This window comes from Dipodomys merriami, unplaced genomic scaffold, assembly GCF_024711535.1.
Source record: "Dipodomys merriami isolate MVZ:Mamm:240054 unplaced genomic scaffold, mDipMer1.0.p SCAF_2, whole genome shotgun sequence".
In the NCBI taxonomy this organism is placed as follows: domain Eukaryota; kingdom Metazoa; phylum Chordata; class Mammalia; order Rodentia; family Heteromyidae; genus Dipodomys; species Dipodomys merriami.
In genome coordinates this window covers 79,215,293-79,237,965 of record NW_027203381.1, presented here as the reverse complement: position 1 = coordinate 79,237,965, position 22,673 = coordinate 79,215,293, and the positions used below count along the sequence as shown (strand labels likewise).

The following is a 22,673-nucleotide window of genomic DNA, read 5'->3' as shown; positions in this document are numbered from 1 at the left end:
TCCCCAGAAATGGCACGCACACACGCACACACACACACACACACACACACACACACACACACACACACACACACACACACACATTTAATGGCAGCAGTGTCCCATATTTTGAAGCATCATAGATATCCTGGAATAATATAACCATTGAGCTTCTTTTGCTCAAGGGTAGCACTCTATCACTTGAGCCACAGTTCCACTTTGGGCTTTTTGGGTAGTTTAGTGGAGATAAGAGTCTCACAGACTTTCTTGCCCAGGCTGGCTTCAAACTGTGTTCCTCAGATCTCAAGTCTTCTGAGTAACTAGGATTCTAGGCATGAGTCATGGGCACCTGGCTTTAGAACAATAATTTTATTTAATGATTTTCCTCCAGTATTTGGAAACAAGATTATGATCTGGTTTTCTTTAACTATATACAGCTTTAATCATCTTTATATCAATTTTCAATTCACTTCATAGAAATAATTAGGCAGTGTTTCTCTAAATTCTATCTGCACGTCCTAAGTCACATTGAAATGATCTACTCATTCACAGTTCGTTGGCGTTGCCATTTAGGCCTGCTGCTGTTTTTGCTGGGTGATAGAATTTTTGTTGGCTGAAAGGTACTTGGAATGACATGCTCATCCATAGTTCTATCCCAGTCCTCATCATTCTAGATGACTGTGGGCTTCAGGGAATAGGAAACAGAAACTAAGCTTCAGGTGTACAAAATACTTCCCCCAGGCAGCTGGGAGCCAGGCAGTAGTTGATAGTATACAAGAATAACAGTAACAAAGCCTATTTACTTGACCATACTTTTGCCAGGCTCTGAACCTTTTGGACCCATCTGTTTCTTTATAGAATCCATTCCTGAAAAAGTACCCTGCTAAGTCTTCTGAGCAGGAACCCTCTACTCTGTATCTGATCTGATCTGATCACACTCCTTGTCTGATAGGTTCCTCACCTTTCACTTTTTTTTTTCCAGGTGGTATTTGATTATCCTGCCCTGTCCCTAGCAAGAAGCTTGTTAAGTCTGTTTAGCCAAAATTCCTCTTACCCCTGATATTTCCCTCTCCATGGTGTTTCATGCTCTGACTACCCTACCCGCAACCATACATTTCCACTTGCCCATGCTGTGTTTGGAAATAAGTTCAATTCTCTCCTCTCCCCTCCCCCCACATCTCCCCTGCACAATCCCATTGCCTTGGTACTTATAGCATTCAAGATGGTCTTGAATAAAGTCTGCTTTACTGTGTCTGAACAAGTGTCATTGGAGAGATTTTTCTAACTCTACAATATCATAATCCCATGTGGGATGGGGAAGGAGGAAGGAAGCCATGTCAGAGAGGCTGAGGAAGGGCAAGATGAGCAGGAGACAGAATCAGCCTCTTCCCAGAGATTTTCCTTCTGATTCTGCATCCCAACTTCTCCTGGAAGTCTCTGTCCTGTTTTTACAGCTGGGAAGGGAAAAAAGGCCTCACAGAGTCCACAGAGTCTTGGCAGCCTTTGGGAGACGAAAGGATCCTCTGAGTCGCTTTACCCAAGAGAATGTGGACCCCAAAAAGCCAATGATCACACCCCTTGATTTCCCCTCATTTGTCTTCACCCTGAGCCAGTGTCAGCCCTGCCCCTGGGGCTCACACTGATCAACTAGTCCCACATCACAGACGTTGCTTTCAGGTTAAGCCTTTGATTTTCTGAGGTCTCTCTCTGTGCAACTGGCTTTGGAACAAACAACTGCCACATGGCTCAGTCATCTCCACCGTGAGAAAGCTTTGCAGTGGTTGTGAAGTAGGGTACGAGGACAGGACCTAAGGCCCAGAGTGGCCTTATGGTCTTCTCTGCTCCAGCTTCCTGTCACATTCTCCCTTAGCTCTTTGTAGTAGGCACCAACAGGGCCTTCTTTCGGCCTTCTGCCAGAATACAAAATGCCACTAGGGGGCGCTGGCCTATGGGGCTGGATGAGAACGTCATTGCCCTCCACAGCCGATATTATTACATTACTAAGTAGCTCTGATCAACGGCTAGGACAGGTGGGGAAAGACAGTCGTGAGAGCCCTGGAGCTCTCACCACCACTTCTGAGCCCCAGTATGATTGTGGAGAGGTTGAAGCCTGAACCCCTTGCTGAGCAATTGCTTCCAGAGAAAGCCCCAGGTTGTTTCCTGTGGGCAAGTCACAGGCTCCTGCAGATGGGGGCCTGCAGCAGGCCAAGAAGGTTAGGTTGTGAATGTCTGTCTGGGGAGGGCTTAACATCTAAGCCCCCAGTTTTCAGACAAATATGAGATCCTTTCCCCAACACCTGCACCCACCCAACTGTGTCAAAGGCTGACCAGACCTGTCCAGCCCACAACCTCAGAAGATAGGGGAGAAAAAGTAGCATGATGACTCATTTCAGAACTTTCCACTGGCAAGAAGTCAGCACCTGACTGGGCTCAGAGAGTCTCACTGTGCCCTAGGAGAAGCTGAGGGGCCCCAAAACACCAGGTGTTGCCGTGAACCTTCATACCAGGCCTGCTTCCCAGTGAGGTGCTCCTGGGGGCCAGGAGGTGCTAAGTGGGTGCAGGCCAGCCAGCTTCCCACGCTGAGTCCCATACAAGGCTCAGAGGGATTTGTACAAGGTTGGGATGAGGGATTCTTCTGTCATCTACTTTGAACCCAGGTAAGTAGTCTCAGGGTCTGGCTGGCCCGGGGGCCACTTTTTTGCCTACACTTTAGATCCTCATATTTTCACATCAGATCCATCTGAAGAATGAAGATGTCTTTTTGAATCCCAGCTTTGGAGTCTGAAGATAAGGATTTTATTCTTGGTAAAATATGCTAGATAGAGAGGATTGCCTCCTCTGATTTTCCAGGCACCGTGCTAAGCACCTTATTCAACATTAGTTCATTCTCACAACCACCCTATGAAGGATGTACTGTTGTCCTATATGCAGATGAGGAATTAGAGGCTTGAGGTGGCTGGGTCATTTTTCCAAAGTCTCAGAACCAGGATGATTTCAGTCCCAGATGGGACTCCATGGTCTAGTGCTACTCATGAATGTCTCTGAAGAGCACCACAGATCAAAAGGTACTTGACCATGATCCTCTTTAGAAATAAACAGAAAACTTCTTACTTCTTTAATATTTTCCTTTGCAGCGCAAATCATTTCTCATCATTTCTTCTTATGTAAGACAGGTCCTGTCTCTTCAGCTCCCTCCCACCTCACTCTACAAGCATACAAACACAGGCTGAACTTTTCTTTTTTTTATGTCAGCCATAGGGCTTGAACTCAGGGCTCTTTTGCTCACGGCTAATGCTCTACCACTTTGAGCCACAGCGTCACTTCTGGTTTTCTGGTGGTTAATTGGAGATAAGAGTCTCACAGACTTTCTTGCCTGGGCTGGCTTTGAACTGTGATCCTCAGATCTCAGCCTCCTGAGTAGCTAGGATTACAGGCGTGAGCCACTGGTGCCCAGCTAGGCTGAACATTTTTATTGCCCTTTTCTGTGCTATATACTCACCAGCTGTCCAGGGGTCTCCCACTCCTGGGTCCTCTCTGCCTCAGGAACTAATTTTGGCAACACCTTTTATGTCCCACTCCAGAAGCTTCTCTTGGACATATTAGGTATTCTTGCTTCTTTGGCCCAGGGACTGTGGCTGTTGGATGTCCCTTGAGAGACAGGTTGAATTTAAGAGGGCAGAGAGAAGTTGGAAAGGCATTGCTGTCAAAGGGTCTGGCAGAGGGGAAAGGAGAGCATATGGATTATGGTATAGAATCGAAAATGGATGCAGGGGTGGAGGAGTGGACAACTGGTCTGAGGTAGAGTAGCTTGAACAAAAGGAGAGGAGGACAGTGGGGAATGCTCAGAGTGTTTGGTCATTATGGCACCAGGATGTGAATGGATGGAAACGCAGATACTCGGGATTTCCACATAGAGCATGCCTAGGGCTGCTGCGGTGAGAGGTGGAGAGGCAGGGAATGCAGTCCCTCTGTCTTCTCTCCTTCGGGGGCTTCACCAGTGAACATACTCAGTAAACTCACTGCAGATGGAGACAAGCTTATGCATCTTTGTACCTCAGAGGGAGATGAGATTATTCATCTTTGTATTTTCTGAACCTGGTGCTTACTCAGGGCAGTGCTTTGGAAGAATTCAGGAACTTTTAAATGGCAGGATGGAAAAAGAAACAGAAGCAAAGGGAAAGGGAGAGTGGCTCAATGGATATCCATAAGCCAGTCCCTTTCCAGGGTTAGGTGTGTGGGGCTCACCCGTCTCTACCCTACAGCTCTCGTAGGGTAACTACTATGTACTAGAAAAGTCTCTTTTAACCTTTTCTGAACGTGCAATGTCAGAGGAACTGAGAAGAATTCAAAAAATCTGCACAATTCAATCTGGATAAAAGAAATAAGATTTGAGAACAGGATCTCATTCAAGAGACAGTTGCTCTGTTTATCCAGGACCTTGGATCTATCTACCCCAATGGAGTTATGACTCATCCATACACCTGTTTGTAAATACCTCTCCTTACAGGTGTCTGGGATGGTTGTGCATTCGTCAGCAGAGTGAAGTCAGGGAAATGCAGTGGACAGACCCTATCAGTAGCAGGCTTCGCAGAGCCCTGCACACATGGCTCTGAACTTTTCACACAAGGGCTGACTTTTTAAAAAGTACAGTAAAACTGAAAGCTTAAAAACAGTAGCTTCACAAATTGTCACCGAAGACTCCAGTACCTGAGACCATGTCTTTTTGTTTATTTGTAAATGTGTTTCTGTCATAGTCTTTCTTGTGGTTCACTCTATGTAGTCTGTGTTCTTGTTACTTTATCGTGTTGACCTTACTTTCTTTTTTTTTTTTGAGAGCTTCATCTTATTGACATTGCTTTTGCTGAACTCAGGTTTTTCAAGACCCACCTCTCTCAGAGGTTCAGTTTCACCCTGCCATCTGTAGTTGGACAGTTTTGGTCACAAAAGAGGCCACATCTGCTTCCTGGAGGCCTCTTGGCCAGAAGTATGCACGGCTGGCTGCTCCTGCTGTGGGCCCAGGGGCTGAGGCAGGCCGCCCTCCTTGCCTCAGGTAAGGCCTAAAAATCCAGGAGAGCAGGGGAGAGGAAAGAAGGCCAAATGTGGTGCAGAGAAGGCCTGGAGTCTATACTACAGCTGTTTAGGGAAGGGAATGTGGATGTGAGTCCTGCGTACCCTCAGATGAGAAGATGAACTTCAGATCGGAGGTCACAGATTTTCATGGTTTGGGGTCCTGACTGGCCAGTGCAAAAAAGGAGAGGCGGGGTGGGGGGAGGAGCAGAAGAAACTAAGAAAATGGGGATGGGGGCCCAAGATGGAGGAATTCTCAATTGGGTTTTAGAAGCTTATTCTTGCTCTGTCTTCCATTTTTGACAGACTTCCAGAAAAACGTGGCAGGTAGTTTTCTGTGGATGAAAAATGTCTCCTTCCTAGCTTCCAGAGTCACAGACTGCATTTTGTTAAGTTTATTTCTTTTATATTAAAAGTCTTAAACAAATATTTCAGAGAAATAGAAGACACAGCACTTAAAGGTAGTATAGTTGGGCGCCAGTGGCTCACCCTGTAATTTTAGCAACTTAGGAGGAGTGCTGGTCAGTGTGCTAGGGAGTGATGTACTGAAGAGGTAGATTTTTCCTAGGAGAACAGTTTCTTGCTCAGTCTCCTTTCCTTTGGATATCTTGGTTCTCCTAATACTTTTCTGGGTACCCTAAATGGCAATCCACCAGATAGCAGGATTTTATTTGAAGGGCAGGAGTAGGCATGAGATTAGGTTTCTAAAGGACTTGTGGAAACCATGTGTGGTGCTGAAGAGGGCTTATGTCATGTAGTAGGGAGAGAAAACAGCAAGCTAGTCATGAAGCTGTACAGCAGAATGCCCAGAGAGGGCAACACACTAAGTCATGGAGCCATATGACAAGTAGTGAAGGTGTTAATTATATAATGCAGACAGTGCAAGGAACACAGGTTGCTATGAGCTGGGGTCCTCCAAGAGGTGGAGGTCTTAGACGCTCTACGTGCATGGAGCAGATGGCAGATCTGGAAGCAGGCATGGTGGGCTGGATTGGAATGGAGGTATGAGAACAAGAATACTAGAAAGGAGCCAAAGGCTTGGGCTTGGAACCTTGAAGGACAGGCATCCAGAGGACATGTCTCAACATGAGAAATCAGGAATCTATGGACTTTGGCAGAGCTGAATTGACAGGGAAACATCTACATGAAGGCTGGCTGCTGGCCGGTGATTCACGTGTGCTTCTCCCTCTCCTCTAGGAGTTATGACAGGAGTACTGATAACCAAGGGGAACATTTCTGCAGAGGAAGATGACTCTGTCATCTTACAATGCCTCCTTTCCTCCACCATGGCTAACGTGACTCAGGTCAACTGGGAGCAACAGGAGAAATTTCTGGCCACTTACCATACTGACTTTGGGTGGTACATTAACCCAAGCTTCGGAGAGCGGTTGATCCCAGGCCCCAGCTTGGGCCTCACCATCCTGTCACTGACCAGGAACGACACAGGGGAGTACTTGTGCATCTACCATACCTACCCTGATGGGATTTATAAGGGAAGAATCTTCCTGGAGGTCCTGGAACGCTCAGGTATGCCTTCTGCAGAGTGGCTGATGAACCTCCTTCTCTTGCATAGAAAATGCCATCTTGGAAAACTCTCGGGGGACAAAGGGCTTTTCAGTTCTAGAGCACATTTGATTTATCAAAGATTTTTTATCTGGGAAGGGAAAGAGAATCACAGAAAGAGCAGCACAAAGGATGACCTAATGCAGCAATGATACTACTTAAATGAGAGAGGGGGTAACAGTGTTTTAAAAAAATGTATTGGTGATATGGCTCTAGAGATAGAGTGCTAGCCCTGAGCAAAAGAAGCTCAGAGACAGTGCCCAGGCCTTGACTTCAAGCCCCAGGACTGGCAAAAAAAGAAAAAAGAAGGAGGAAGGAAGGGAGGAATGGAGGAAGGAAAAAAAAGAAAGAAAGAAAGGAAGGAAGGAAGGAAGGAAGGAAGGAAGGAAGGAAGGAAGGAAGGAAGAAATAAAGGTATTCATTACCTTACATGTAACTGTAATCCCCTGCTTATCACCTTTACAATAGACAAAAAAATTAATAAAATTTGTTTAGGTTGTAAGAAATAATACAAATAAAAATGTTCATAAAAGAGAGAGGGGAGAGAGAGAGACAGAGAGAGATAGAGAGAGAGAGAGAGAGAGAGAGAGAGAGAGAGAGAGAGAGAGAGAGAGAGAGAGAGAGCATCCCTAGTGCTTAGTGCTGGTGGGTCATACCTGTAATCCTGACATCTGAGGATCATGGTTCGAAGTTAGACTGGGAAGGAAAGTTCATGAGTCTCTTCTCTCCAATTACTCATAGAAAGAGCAGAAGTGGCACTGTAGCTCAAGTTGTAGGGTGCTAGCCTCTAGCAAAAAGAGCCCAGGGACAGTGCCCAGGCCCAGAGTTCAAACCCCAGAACTGACAAAACAAATTCAGCTGCCTGAACAAACATACATATACTAACATATACAAACACTTATATGCATATATATAATGTATAAACATGTATTATATATATAAAATAATATATATATAAAATATATAAATATATATAATATAAAATATATATATAATATAATACATGTATGTATTATTTTATATATTTATATATATTATATTATAATATATATAGTATATTTAATATAATATATATAAAAAAATATATATAAAATATATAAAAAATAATACATGTATTATTTTATATATTTATATATTATATCAAAACATATACATAACATATATATACGCACATACATTTGTGTGTATATCTATAGCTATCTACCATCTATCGATATCAATATCTATATCTATCTATCCATCTATCTATATCTATATTTATACAGAGAGAGAGAGAGGGAGAAGGTGAGGTGAGGGGGAGAGAGATGAAGTCAGAGACTTTGTGGGCTGAGCTACCATGTGATGTTTCAGAAGCTCCTGTATCCTTGTCATGTATAACCATGACTGAAAACCACAGATTTTTGCATTAGAAGCACATCTTTTAAAAAATTTATTCATTTTTATTGTTATTATAAAGGGGATGTACAGAAGGGTTACAGTTACATAAGTCAGATAAAGAGTAGATTTCTTTTGGACAATGTTATCCCTTCCCTCACTCTCTTCCAGGTCTTCCCTCTCATTCCCAGCCACAAGTTGCATAGTTCATTTTCAACATAGTGTCTAGTGAGTACCACTGCTGAATTTGTTTACCTTTTGTCCCTCCATTTCTTATCCTCCCAAAGACAGATAAATGAGCAAACAAGATAAAAAGAAAACAAAAAAGCAACAAAAAACCCTCTTGTTTCCATTTCCTGGAGTTCATTTGGATAAATATTATTTTATATGATCAGATGCATATAGGTATTGCATCTTTGTGTTCTTCTCCTGAGTATCTTCCTTTGAGTTCACTGTGTGAATGTCTAGAGTTCCGTATAATTTCTCATGTCCCAGGGTATTTCATATCTAGCATCTGCATATGAGAGAAAATGTGTGTCCTTTGTCCCTTTGAGAGGAAGCACGTCTTATCTATGGACAGGACCAGGTAATGTGGTTACATGCAAAGGGTCATCATACTGGTTTAGTAATGGTCATACAAATTAGAATTAATCCTTGTGTTTGTAAAGATTAGATTCTTGTTAAAAAAAGAAAAGCAAAACCAAACAAAACAAAAACAACAAGGCACAACCAGTGCTATTTTAAGTGTACAATAATTGACATTTGTGAGATGCTTCAGAATTTCCAAGATTTCCGCATAGGTGTATCCACCTGGGCACTTAAATCAATTCTAAAAGTTGGAAAATGATGAGTGTATCTCAGATTGTTATAGCACAGTGAATAAGAGCTCAGACTCTGATGCTGGAGAGCCTGGGTCCAAATCCTGCTCTGTTGTTCACCTCAGAGAAGACTACTTAGCTCCTGGTGGATCTTTCCTCATCTGTGGAGTGCAAAAAGGTGTAAGACACTATGATGTGCTGATATAGAGTTGACTCACCCACTGTTAGAAAATGCCCCTGGGACAGCGGCTGAAACACGGGTAAACATGTTGACAATGAATCTGATTCTTGCCAATCACTTGCTCAGGCATCCCTTTATATTGCTAATATCATTGAGCTTCTACTATGCATCAAGACCTGGGGAAAAGGCTCCAGGGTTTCACAGCCTAGTGGGAAAGAAGTATTATAGGGCACAAGATGAAGGGGAACTCTCTGTGCTTTTTCTTTGTGCAATGTGATCCTAATGTTATTTTGATTTCTAATTAAAAGGGCGTGACATTGATCAAGATGCATTGCATTCATAAACTGCTTTGTTGAATGTCCACTCTTTTGTGCAACTTCTGAAAGATAATAAAAATATATTCAAGAAAAAAGCTGTTATATGTAGATAGGAAGTGTGGAAGAAGAAAATGACTATTGACTAGAGGAAAAGAGAACCACCGTGGTTTGCTCTGGGTCAGGTACAGGAGGCATGCCACTACTTGGGACATCTGTCATTGATTTGATGACAGGCCAGATAGATGCTCTGTTGTGCCAAGAATTGGGCTTAATGATTTCAGAGTTGGAATTAGAGGAAGGGCCTGGGCCAACCCTGATCTCTGAGCAGTAAAACCCAGGCTGGGCAGGGTGGAGGAGGCAGCTTTGCCACTTACATATATTTTGTCTTCTCTCTAGTGAGTAAGAACAGTACCTGGGTCCTAATTCCATTGCTGGGAGCCATGGCCACAGTACTGGGGGCCATCTGCAGTGCAGTCATCAGGGCGGTCACATTGTCAAGAAAGGTAATGGCTCTTCCTGCAAATCCAGTCCCAGGCATCCCCATCCATGCCTCCCCGCTGCTGTCAACCGTCTCTATGCTGGGAGACACCCGAATGTCACCTTGCCCATGCTCCTTGTCCCTTTCACAGACTTGCTCTACTTTTTCATGCACTCCTTTGTATTCTTCTGTGTTGCTCTTTCAGGCTCAGAGCTCCTGGAAGGTTGGACCTCTATCCTTCCTGTCTTGATGTCTGTTACCTACAGTTACTAGTTTCTGCCTGTTGCATAAGCTGCTGCTTTGAGTGTGTGACTATTGTGAGTCTCAAGTATCTCTGAGTATGTCTACTGTTGTGTGAGGGCTTTGGGGCTAGAGCCTCATTCAATTCCCAACTGGGTAATCCGGTACCCTTGGCTGAGTAAGGGTCTACATTTTAGTATTAATCTATTAGCACCTTCACCTTTTTCTGGATTATGCAAGAATCTTAGAGTATATTAACACATTAAAAAAATCTCCTCCCTCTCCAACTTCCTTCTATTGTTTTCAGGTCTTGTAATGTTCTCTATACTTTTGACAAATAGATAATCATTGTGGTTTTATGTGTCAATATTGACTTCAATCTATTCTTCCTGTAACTCTATCCTGAATGTTCTATTGTGTTTTATTTTTTTTCCACCTAAAGAATATCTGAGAGTAATTATTTAGTTCAGGTTTATTGGTAATGGAGTATTTTGGTTTCTGTTTGTCCAAAATTATTTTTACCCATTGAATTAAAAATGATATATTTGTTTAGCGAGGTATAGAATTCTGTGCTGGCAATTACTTTCAGCATGTGGAAAATATTATCCCATTGTCTACATTCTTATCATTTTATTGGGAATTTAGATTTTTTTTACCCCTTCTGTTTCTCTTTTAAAAGATGTCTTTAGTTTTCAGAAATTGTACAGTGATATAATTAAGCTGTTTATTATATTTGGAGCTTGATGATGTCTGTCAGTTTGGGGTCAATCATAGCCATTCTGTCATCATATATATCATTTCACTAGTTTTTGCTTTTTTTTTCTTTTTCTAAAGCTCTAAGTACAGGTATTGTAGACATTTTCTGTTTTGTCACAATGTCTCTTAGCCTCTTTTTGTGTATTTTTTAATCCATTTGTCTCATTATATTTTAGAGTGGATGTTTTCTTCTGACATACCTTCCAGTTAACTAAGTGTCTCCTTTCATGTGTCTCATCTTTAAGTAGTATAACAGTCTATCAAAATCCCCAATCTTGCTTTTTAATTTTTTGAAAAATGTTAATTATTTTGAAGTGTGTGCCTCATAATCCTATTAATTGGTACTCTTGGGATTTTTTTTTCTGTTGTCTACTTTTACCTGTTTATAGGTCATATCTTGTCTCTTTGACTGATACATTTTTTATTGTGTGCTATAAATGCTACATGCAAAACTGATACAATGTCTTCTCCAGAGTGTTCCTACTGCATGTGGCAGGTGCCTCATCTGAGGCTCCAGCTATCTCTGTCACCAGATAAATCAGTCATGAGAGGCGGGGGCTAGATTTCCCGTTCTGCTGCTCCTTTCCTTCGTATGTGGTCTTTGGGATTCCAGTTCAAATCCTATGGTGCTTTCCAGTCTCCTCTCCTTGGCAGTTTCAGATCCCCAAATGTTGCCTCTCTAGATAGGAGCTGTGTGTGTGTGTGTGTGTGTGTGTGTGTGTGTGTGTGTGTGTGTGTGTGTGTGTGTGTGTGTGTGTGTGTGTGTGTGTATGTGTGTGCGTGTTGTTTTAATTTTATCTGCTTCTCAAGTATAACTTCAGGCAATTATCTCTAGGAGATAATGTCTCCAAATACTCATCTCATTTTCTAGGTTTTCTTCTACTCCCAGTTCTTGTTTACAGCCTACACATTCCACATGGGTTAGATCCCTAATTTCTTCAGACAGATGTTTCTAATATTTTCATCATCTTTTCTAGTTGTTCCCAGTGGAAGGATGAGTCCAAAGCAACACAGTCAAGCAGAGCTCTGCCAGAAGCACAACTTCTTTTTTTATGTTATATCTTACACCTCCATTTTAAGTATGACTTTTGCAGGGTCAGGACTCCACTAAAGTTCCAGGTTCTAGGTCAGTTCCTAATTCCTGGCCAGCTCTTTTCCTCTCTCTGACCTAATATCAGTCTGAATGACAGGGGGACCTGGAGAACTCCCTGGTCTTAAGCTCTTGCTTTTGTATTGTGAATTTTTGCCCTCTCTTTTCCCAGAAAAAGGAGCATTCTCTGATTTTCTTTTCTTTCTAATTTAAGTTCTATTTGACTTTTTCTTTCTTTTTTCCCTTCCTTCCTTTCTCTTTCATTTCTTTCCTCTTCTTCCTTCCCTCCTTTCCTCCCTTCCCCTACCCTCCCTCCCTTCCCCCTTTCCTCATTTCCTCCCTTTCTCTTCTTTCTTTTTTACTGTTGCTGCTCTTTTGAAGACCATAGAGACATCTGAGTCTGAGATGGAATGAATTGTACAAATTAGAATTACTTAATAAGGGAGTGTTGTTGAAATGTTCTGTTTAGACCTCGTGATATTTTAGTGTTTTATTTTATTTTGTTCTTTTATTGAATTAATTTTTATCATCTCCAGTTATACAAATATGATTCAATTCATGTCCATTTATGAGTACAATGCATCTTGTCCAGTGTGACCCCTTCCATTATTCTCTGTCTATTCTAATACCATCCATCTTTTCAAGTTAGCTAGTTTCATTTTCACGCAGGTATATATTGGGTATTATGACTGTTTATACCCACTATTTCCATACCCACTATCTCCATTTGTCTGCCCTTTTCCTCTTAAGCTCCACCCACATTTTTCATTTGCCTTTAATTGTCCCCACCATGTTTGTTTGTTTGGATTGTTAATTATTCTGTTATGGAGTCATGCCTTTTCTGCACAATCATATCTATTATCAATTACTAGTCTTGGACAATTTTTTGGTGGTATTGGAGTTTTGAACCCAGGCCCTCATGCTTGTGAAGCAAGAGCTCTACCACTTAGTCATACCCCCATCCTTGTTCTTGGAATTTTAGTCTAATTCTGTCCACTTTCTGGATAGGTAAACATACTCTATATTCTTTAACTAGCACCAGTAGCAAGAGTAATGGTATAATAAATAATATTTTGTTTGACATACATTTTTTTCTCCAACCTTTGTTCTATAAACAAAGAGAAGCTAAGACCTTTCACTGTAATCTATTTGATCAAGAAGAGGTTGGAGTGTACCTGGAGGAAGATCTGAACTACTCTTTTAAGTGAACTGCCATAGTGCTTGAGGCACCTGCAGGATCTTACTAACTGGTTCCATGGGAGTTACAGAAAGTCTCCAATAGCAGAAAAATCTCACATGAGAGGTGATTTCTCTTGAAAATCACCTAAGCCCTTATGCCAGTAGAAAGTTGTCTAGCATACTACCTTGTCTGCAAAAATCCCATAATTCAAACTACTTCCAGGTTATGTGGCTAACATTGAGGTTGTGAGCCTACCTGGTTCATACTTCTTCATCACTGACAGATCTAGTTGAACAGGGTGTTAGGGTCCAAGAAGTGGCTGAGATGTGGCTAGTGCTGTCAAGAAAGCCAGTGAATGAGCTACAGTATTTTCCTGTACATCTTGGATATTATGAGAGACATGATTAGGAAATGGGACTTCTAAGGGAAAGTGAAAATGAGAGAAATGCTTGACTAAACAAAGAGATGACAAGAATAACAGCTGATATCCCAGCTGGGCAGGGAACCACAGGGGGTTGGCAAATGTCCTCTGCTTCCACCAGCATTCTGCATCTCTGAGATGGATCAAAGGCTCTTTACAGGTAGCAGTTTGGAGTCAAGGCTGGTTAATTCTTATGCCAGGCAACCAGATGAACTTTGTCCATCACCGAGGTTACAAAAGAAGAAAAGTTACAGAGTCGGTTGCTATCAAGTCCCGTTGCTCACTTCTGCAAGGTTTTATTCACTTGTCCTCCATTTCACAGCCTCATTTCATCTTGTCTAGTTCAAGTCTCTGCTTCTTTATATACTTGGGCTGGAGTCTCTAGTGATTCCCCCCGCCCCTTTCCTCACTCCTAGTACTTCTTACTTGCATTCGTCAAGGTCCCAGCAGGGTACATATAACTCTCTGAAATAGCTTGGTGAAAGACAGTTTAATAATAGGATTTACAAAAATGTAAGCAGAATATAAGGAAGCCATAGTGTTGGGTAGCAGTGTGTCATAACAATCCCTTGTTATTTTGGGAGAGGATAAAGAGTTGTTACTAGAACCTGGAAGGAAAGAAAGAGTATATATGAAGATTATACCTTAAGAAATGTCATTTCCTTTGCTCACAACCAGGCAAGGCCACCCTGCAAAGAGGCCTTACATTACTCTCCGTTGCTCCCTCCCTCTCCTGTTGCTTTTTGTGGCAGATAAGGAACCCATTGGTGAGGTTCGAATAGTGAAGTTGTGCTAGTGTACACAATAAAGTGGAGAAGGTTGGTGATGGGAGCTGAAGGACAAATGGGCCATATTTACACCGGTACTCTTCATGGAAATGGGGCAAGGAATATGGCTTTAGCCTTCTCTCATGTATTCTTGACATTTTTTGTTGCATGTGTAAGCAATGCTTTTGTTGGCGGTCCATCTATATTTCTCCTAGAACACAGTGCTGTTTTAGCCATCTTAATATCCCTGTGGATCAGGCTTCCTTGGTTCCACAATTACATCCTCTTGGCTTCTTAAGTGCTGCCATCTTCCTTTCCTCCTGCCACTTAATGTCTTCCATCCTCATTGCTACTAGGGACCCAGGTGTGTAAAAGTGTCTTCTACCATCACCCAGATTGGCCGAGTTTCTCTGGAGAGCAATAGATAGCAGATCTTCTAGGCTTTGTGGACTGTATGGTCTCTGTTGTAACAATAGCATGAGGACACAATGCATAATACACAAATGAACATGCTTCCCTTCCAGTAAACCCTCATTTATAAACACTGAAATATAAGTGTCATATAATTTTTATGTGTCATAAAATATCACTCTTCTTTTTTTAAAAAAAATCTAGTTACTTGAAAATGGAAAAAAATCACTTGTGGTTTGTGGACTGAACAAAATGTAGCAATGGGCCAGAGCTGCTCCTGTCCCAGGGCCATTCTAGAATTCTTCCTCTGTGAGAATTCTATTTCCTTTTCTCTGCAGTTTTCCAAAGCAGTGTTAGGCTCTCTATTAAAAGCAGTGTCTTAGAGACTTGTCTCCCAGGGCCCCTGTGAAGTATAAAATCTCAGTTATGGGATGAATCCCAATATTATCAAGTTTTCTCTCATTTAACCTTACAGTCTACTAGACTTGCTCACTTCTGATTCAGCACCTTCAAGATTGGCTCCTAGGCATCATCTCCTAGCTCTTGCCAGGTACTGTTAGTGACATCTTTTTCTGTATACTCTTCCCCTTCCTTTAGCTGGCCAAGCACTTTCTCCCTTAGTGTAAAGCTGCTGCTTTATTGTAATGAAGGGTTTGCTGGCCAGTAGAAATGTTGGAGGCACATCCTACTAGGGCATATTTTCTATCAGGAAAGTGACAAGTTCTGCAGCTCCAGGTCACACAAGAGGAGCAGCTGGTTCAAGGTTCTCAAAAGCATTTGCCCAGAAACATCCATCCAGGACTCAAAGACCCTTGCTTTCCACTAGGCCCTGTGAGTACAGTATGACTGCAGCCTTCTTTGAAATTCTTTTACTTTTACTCTTATCCCCTGTGCCTGGTCCTCAGATGCTGTGGGTAAAGATGTGTTTACAAGCTACCAACGAGTAGCTGTGCCTTTCTGCTTGGCTTTAAGTTGATAAAGATGAGCCTGTCATTTTCTCTGCTCAGGGTTATCACTGGGAAAAAGGCCAGTTTGTAATCCCTTTCCTTCTGTGTCTCTTCCCATTTCACCATCACCCATGGACTCCCGAGTGCCTCCCACGGTGAGCAAGCCCTCTGCCTAATTCAGTCCTCAGGGGCTGCCTGAAGCATCATTGAGCAGGAACGACAAGTTTGCATTAGGGTCTCAGAAAGGGGCTGGCATGCAAAGGCTGCTACAGTCATTTATCATGATAGGCGTCTGCTGTGAAGACAGAGTAGGGTCCAAGTCTGTCATGGATGCAATTTCTGCTGGGGATGTGATTTCCTGACTGAAGCAAGACTTACATTCAGAGCTGGTCACATCTTGAAGCAGGTATCTGGCCTTTTGGAACCTGACTGCTAGCTGCTCACTCAGGAGGATCCAACCTAAGAATGAATTACCTGAGAAGGAGCAGCTGTGAGTTTGCAAGCTGTGATGCCAGCATCTGAGGAATGGGAGCACCCATCAGGTAGAAGAATCAAAGCAAGGCAGCAGCAGTCATTATGGTCCCCAACAGCCAGCCAATTGAACTGTTCAGGAGCATATTTTGGGGGGCCGAGGTGGAGGGGTGCAGACAACAGATCTAGCTTTGGATCCTAGCCTTATCCTTCAGCTCTACCATACAACTTTTCTGAGCTTCATTTTTCTCCTCCGTAAAATAGGGAAAATTGTGATATTACCCTTATATGGTTGTGGATACACTTGAGTCAGTTCACATAGATACTTGTGATTTATTTCTGACATGTATTCATGATTACTATGTATTAGGTTCCTGTATTTATTCTAAGCATATTACAAGTATTTGCAGTGCATCAACTTACCATGAATACATGCTATTTGCTAAGCGGTTACTGGGGAAAGTGTTCTCAAGGGATTTTTTTCCATGAAGAAAAAGAAAAATATGTATGTCAAGATCTTGGACAATGGACTATGCCAACTCCATAGTTCACTCTCCTCACATTCTCCTCAGGGAAATATTCATTTGTTCTGGGAGCACTTAGCCGCAATCTCTGAGCTCCTTTTGTTCTAGAGGATAATACATGTTTTCAGTGCATTAATCTCAGACCTAATTTTTTTTAAACATTGATTATAATTATAGAGTCTTCCATGCAGCATAGATGAAAATGGAACCACCAGTGTTAAGATTACAAGCTTGTTGTACCAACAATAGGAACAAGGACACATAGTGCAAAAGGTCAACATTTACTTGAAGAATTGACTATTCATGTCTTCAAAAATGGATTAGAGACACCAAGGGCCATAGTAGATATTTGAAACTTATGTTCATGAGCAATGATAGCCTTTTCCTTTCTTCATTCTAGAGTGTGTGTTTAGTTACTTCTTCTGAACATGTATGAATGAAGTAGTATGTGGAGAGAGGTGGCTGACTTGTGTATGTGTTGCTGAGACCGTGGTCTCTTTTTAGGAACAAATCCTCAGGCCCCCAAAGGAAGCTCCATTCAGAATTTCTGACACCTGTTTGCCATGCACAGACCCATGGCCCCTGAACCATCTGTCTCAACCTCTGCCTATATTGGTGCACTGCACTGCTAGGCTTGACTCTGGTTGAGACTGATGCTGGTGTTTCCTGTCCCGGAAGCAGAGAGTGACAGAGGGAGATTTGGTATGCGTTTGTTGCTGTTATTTTCCGTCTTTGGCTGCTTGTAATTCTGTCACTCAGACCTACAGTAGGGTGCACTGCGGGAGTGGGGGGGTGACTTGCGTTAGAGGAGTCTTCAGTGGTGCTGGGATGGCATCAACATTGCCCTTAGACATCAGTAAGCATTTCTCTTGCCATCCTACAGTGCCTGCTGTTCTTTGATTTTCTTTTTCTTATCTTCCTTTCTGCCTAACTCTCACCTACAGTGCACTTCTGCGGATGGGGTGGTCGTTTTGACATCCCTGATTTCCCTAAATAGATTGCTCTGTGCTGTTGTCACCATGGGAGAATCTATAGTTGGCTGGCAATGAGATGTTTCCTTGATTTGGAACGTTAGGCTCTTATAGGACAAGGATGTATGAGAGTATGTGTGAGTGTGTATGCATAGGCATACGCGTGCCCAAGTATGTACCACCAGTTTTCAGTTGGAAGACATACATTGAATCTCTAATGTTATAAAGAATATAGCACAGCCCCTTCTCCTGTCTGTGCCTTTTAGTGTATCCCAAAGTAGGTACAGCAGTGGTGTGGCCTCTGAGCTCAGGGAAAGCTAGCCCAGCTCCAAGTAGAGTCCTATTTCGGTATCTCTCTGGCATCTAAGCTTCAGAAGTCAGGGTGTTGTTTTTGGGAGGCACAGCAGAAGAAGCTGGAAAGGCATGACCGAGTTACACAGGGTATTGGGGCCATCATAATTTTCTGTGTGTGGGGAATGCAATGAATCATGGACCTTTTTTTTTCTTTTTCTTGCCAGTCCTGGCAAGGGCTTGGGCACTGTCCCTGAGCTGCTTCTGTTCAAGGCTGGCACACTGCCACTTTGAGCCATAGCACCACTTCCAGCCTTTCTGAGTTTATTGGAGATGAGAATCTCATGGCTTTTTCTGCCCAGGCTGGCTTTGAACTGCCATCCTCAGATCTCAGTCTCCTGAGTAGCTAAGACTACAGGTGTGAGTCGCTGGAATCCAGCTTGAAGTATGGATTTTCTTCCAGAAGAATGTACCTTTATCTAAAAGTCTTAATAGAATTTAAGAACATTTACACATGTGCACCCCAGGTGAAGTGACCCTTCTGTAGGGGCTGTTGAAGGCTTTTAGGCAGAAGGATGGGCTGATCCAATATTCATCTTTTGAGAGATCATTGTGTTGATGGCCATGTAAAGTAAAGAGAAGTATAGTGGTGGATGAGTATGAATGCAGGCACAAGAGAAGACATGGAAGGGAGAAAGGAGTCAGCCTGGATGGAGGCGGTGTGGGTGACTGGAATGCAGCGTTAGCTTTCCAGGTTCTGATAAGTTGTGACATAAGCCAGAACAGACCAGGTAGGTAGGGGTATAGGAGACACCTTGGTTTTTGGTGGAGATACCTTGATTTCATTTGAGACAAGTTGAGTCTAAACTGGCTGTGGATCATCAGTCAGCGATGCCCACAAGTTAGTGGGTGGACACCTGGTTTTGAAACTCAGGGCAGAGCTTTGGGCTGATTTAGGTAGAAATATTGGATCTTCAGAGGACAGATGGTGATTACGGAGTTGTACAGGAATGAAAGGATGCTGAGAGAGTACAGATAATGTAAACACAAGGAGCAGAATCCTGGGGGGACCCCTTGGCTTGGAGGACTGCTGTGCAAACATCAGACCTGTCTGAAGGCAAAGGTATAGGTTCAAAGGAAAAGAAGGAGAATGAGGGGAAGTGATGCTACAAGAGGAGGAAGGAAGAAATCATAGTGTGTGGCTTAGTAAATAAAAATATAAGTAAATTCATTACTATTGTCAAATGCAGTAGAAAGTAAAAAATAAAAGGGCGGAATGGTGCATGGCTGAAATGGTAGAGCACCAACCTAGCAAATGTGAAGCCCTGAGTTCAAACTCAATACTGCCAAAAAAGAGAGAGAATAAAAAAGAAAGCACGGATTGCCAGAGCTCTCTCCGGACTTAGGGAACAGGAAAGAAGTGGGTACGGACACATTGCATTGTAAGTGTGACAAGGTGGTTTTGGTAGACCAGTTGGTATTTGATCTGTAGTTATAGCAAGATGGAGAAATCAAGGACTAAGGCACTGCTGTGGTAAGAACCCAAGTTGGCCACCGTGTGTCTATATGTTTGCACATGTGGGGATAAGGAAGGGAGCAATTTCTGAACAACATCCCTATATTTTCACTTTGTTTGCTTCTCGCAGAAACCTCTCACAATCACTTCTGTGGAAAGTAGACCAAGAAGCACACCAGCTGAGCTACAGGAGTGGAGCCCCAGCATTCCCTCTCCCCTCAGAAGCTGTGTTCAAGAGGAAGCCAGCTCAGCTGTCCCCTGTGGACAGGAGAGGGGGGATGACTATGCTGAGCCACATGACTACTTTAATGTCCTGAGTTACAGAAGCCTGGGGAGTTTCACTTTCTTAGCAGAGACTGATTAGTGACTGGAGACATCTTCTGTCTTTGTATTCCAGGTGGATGTGTAATCCTCTGTAGTGCCCTGTGTGTGTGTGTGTGTGTGTGTGTGTGTGTGTGTGTGTGTGTGTGTGTGTGTGTGTGTGTGTGTGTGTGTGTGTGTGTTGAGTGAATGACATCCTCTTCTCCATCTCCACATCCTCCACTTTTCCATTCTTTTTTGGCAGCCTTCAGGGGAAGATCCTGTACCTTCATCACGGATGTTCATTTTGTAAAAATGAAAATAGCAATAACTAGGCACTGGTGGCTCATACCTATGAGCCTAGCTACGTGGGACATTGAGGTTAAGAAGATAATGGTTCAAGGACAGCCTTTGCAGAAATGTCAGGGAGAATCCATCTCACTGCAGGGAAGCTGGACGTGGTGATACCTACCATCAACTCAGCTAGGACAGGACATCTAAAATAGATGGATGGGGGTCTAGGCACACTGGGAAAAGAAGCATGATCCAAATTTTAAGATCACTGGTGAACAACAGGGCTGGAGGCAGGGCCTATTAGTAGAGCACCTGCCTGCCTGCCAAGCATAAGGTTCTGATTTCAAACTACAGTACGAAAAAAAATACAAGCAAAGAAGATCCATGTTGGTTTGGCTTTAAATCCACTGTTTGGAGCCATGTTGGTGCTTGAACAAGCACATTCATCATAATAGCACAGAACAAGGTTTGGTGATACAGGTGATGATGAGGGTGGCCTAATTACAGAGCCATCCGTCTCTCGCTTCTTGCTGTCATGGATACTGATGCACTGAAGATGTTTAAGGCATGCTACCAGCCTCTGGGATGGGGGATACAAGGACGACAGACATTGCTTTGTGCCCTTGGGAATATACAGGGGAGTAAAAAGATAACTGTATAAAAAATAGTAAAGAGGTAAGGATAGTACATGAACTCTGGGGAAAAGATGTCAGCTCAGGATGAGGTGGTCAGATGGAATAAGCAACATGGACTCCCCTGGTAGCACAAAAGAACTCAATGAGTCTGGTCTGGTATGGAGATCCCCTCCCCCCACCCTGGGGTAACTTTGGATTTAGAGTTGGTATTGGTCAGAGTCCCACAAAAAAGGCTCTGGTACCAAGGCAACCAACAAACCAGATTTTCTTCTTTTGGAAGTCATTCCAAGTATCTTTCATATATAATGTTCTACAAGTCCGTTGTGATGCCCTGGTAGAGAGAACCACTGCACCATCCAGATGTGCATTGGGTTTATCCCCAGGAAATACCTATCCAGCCAACGAGCTGAGTGCCAGTGCCGGAGCCCAAGATCCATCTTGGGCTAGAATCTATCTTCCATTGAAAGAAAATCTAGATTTCAAAAATTGGAGTTTTCCTTGGGGGAAAGTGTATATGTGGGTGTGTGTGTGTATGTGTGTGTGTGTGTGTGTGTGTGTGTGTGTGTGTGTGTTATAGAAAGTTTAAAATGGACAATGGTACTCACTAGACACTATGTTGAAAATGAACTATAAAACTTGTGGGTGGGGCTGGGAGGGCAAAACTTGGAGAGAGCAAGAGAAAGGGTGACATTGTCCAAGAAGAAAAGTACTGTTTACCTGACTTATATGACTGTAACCCCTCTGTAGATCACCTTTCTAATAACATTTTTTTAAATTATAGGTCCTTTTCATCCTTGGCCTATGTGTGGAGATTAAGATGATTGAGCCATTGATTTCTATTAGACACACTTAGGCTAGATCTAAGAAGACTTTTTACCATTTTCTAGAGGAATGAGCAAGGACACTGGGTTTCCCAGTGCATGATGTCCTTGCATGGACACGGAGCTGAGAGAAAGGAAAGTGAGCTTGTGTCTTGCCAGGAGCTAAAACAAAGCATTGCTCTGTTTAAAAATTTGCTCTAAAGACAGTTCACTTCCTTCCCCTCTTTGGATTTTCATTTTTACTTTTTTCTCCCTTCTGCCAAATGGATATTAGTAATGACTATTAGTAACAATTAGTGGAAACCTGTCTGAGCATCAGCTCTTTGGAAGAAAGCTAGGATACGTGTGAATTCTGTTGCTCAAAGTAACAGTTCATAGGCTTTTTTATTCTCCTGCAAAACTAGTGCAAATGTCTTGGAAGTAGAACACAACTTATGAATTGGAAATGGATGAACATGTAACATAACTGGAAAGGTATCTCTGGCTGAGGTTGGACTGGGATGTGAGCTGGATGTTACTTGCCATAATTATGATAATTGTGAAACATTAAGAAATGCCCTTTAGATAAGTGATTAAAAGTAGAAAAGAGCCTATAGATGTTGGAAATGGGTCAGCTTACTAAAATGAGATTCAGTTTGACAGAAAATCAATTTCAAAATGGAACTCATGGAATGAAAATCTCCTTTGGGAACCAGCGAAGACAATCTCCCTGGAAGCTGGATTCATGGAGACGTGCGGTTTTCTACATGTGGCTGTCTCAGTGCTTGTGCTGGGGGTAAACTCAACAGGACTGCACCACGAGTAAAATATACACCAGATTTTTTTTAAGACAATGGGAGTCATAAAATGTAAACTCCCATTAATGATTTTAAAATACTGCTGACATGACAAAATGATGTTTTAGATATGTTGGGTAAAATAAATTGTTAAAATTAATTTCATCTGTTTCCTCTTGCTCATTAAGCTCATCTCTTTGAAAATCTAAAGTTGCAAATGTGGTCCTCAGTAGATTTCTAGTGGATGATTCAGCTCTGGACTGTAACCCCGAATTGGGCTGATGACCAGGGTGGGTGTGGTGTCTCTGTCTGTGGATTTCTGTTTAAAGTTGAGGAGGAAAAACTGGAGGAAGTTTTCCTTTCTTAAGTCTTTCAAGAAGTATCCAGGACAGAATCATAAAGGAGACTGAGAGGCAGGAGAGCACTAAGTGCTGATAGGTAGAAACCTCAAATTTTCTTGGATTCCCTCTTGGGATCTCTGACAG

At 42.6% G+C, this 22,673-nt stretch overlaps 1 protein-coding gene across 1 annotated transcript; it reads left to right on the top strand.

Annotated features, from left to right (window-relative positions):
• The first annotated feature begins 2,587 nt into the window (after nt 1-2,587).
• Tigit (T cell immunoreceptor with Ig and ITIM domains) lies at nt 2,588-22,335 on the top strand. The gene is made up of 5 exons (XM_070030196.1): nt 2,588-2,636; nt 4,851-5,029; nt 6,244-6,573; nt 9,696-9,802; nt 19,493-22,335. The coding sequence occupies exons 1-5, from the start codon at nt 2,602-2,604 to the stop codon at nt 19,724-19,726; spliced, it is 885 nt and encodes a 294-aa protein (XP_069886297.1). The 5' UTR covers nt 2,588-2,601; the 3' UTR covers nt 19,727-22,335.
• Nucleotides 22,336-22,673: the final 338 nt, after the last annotated feature.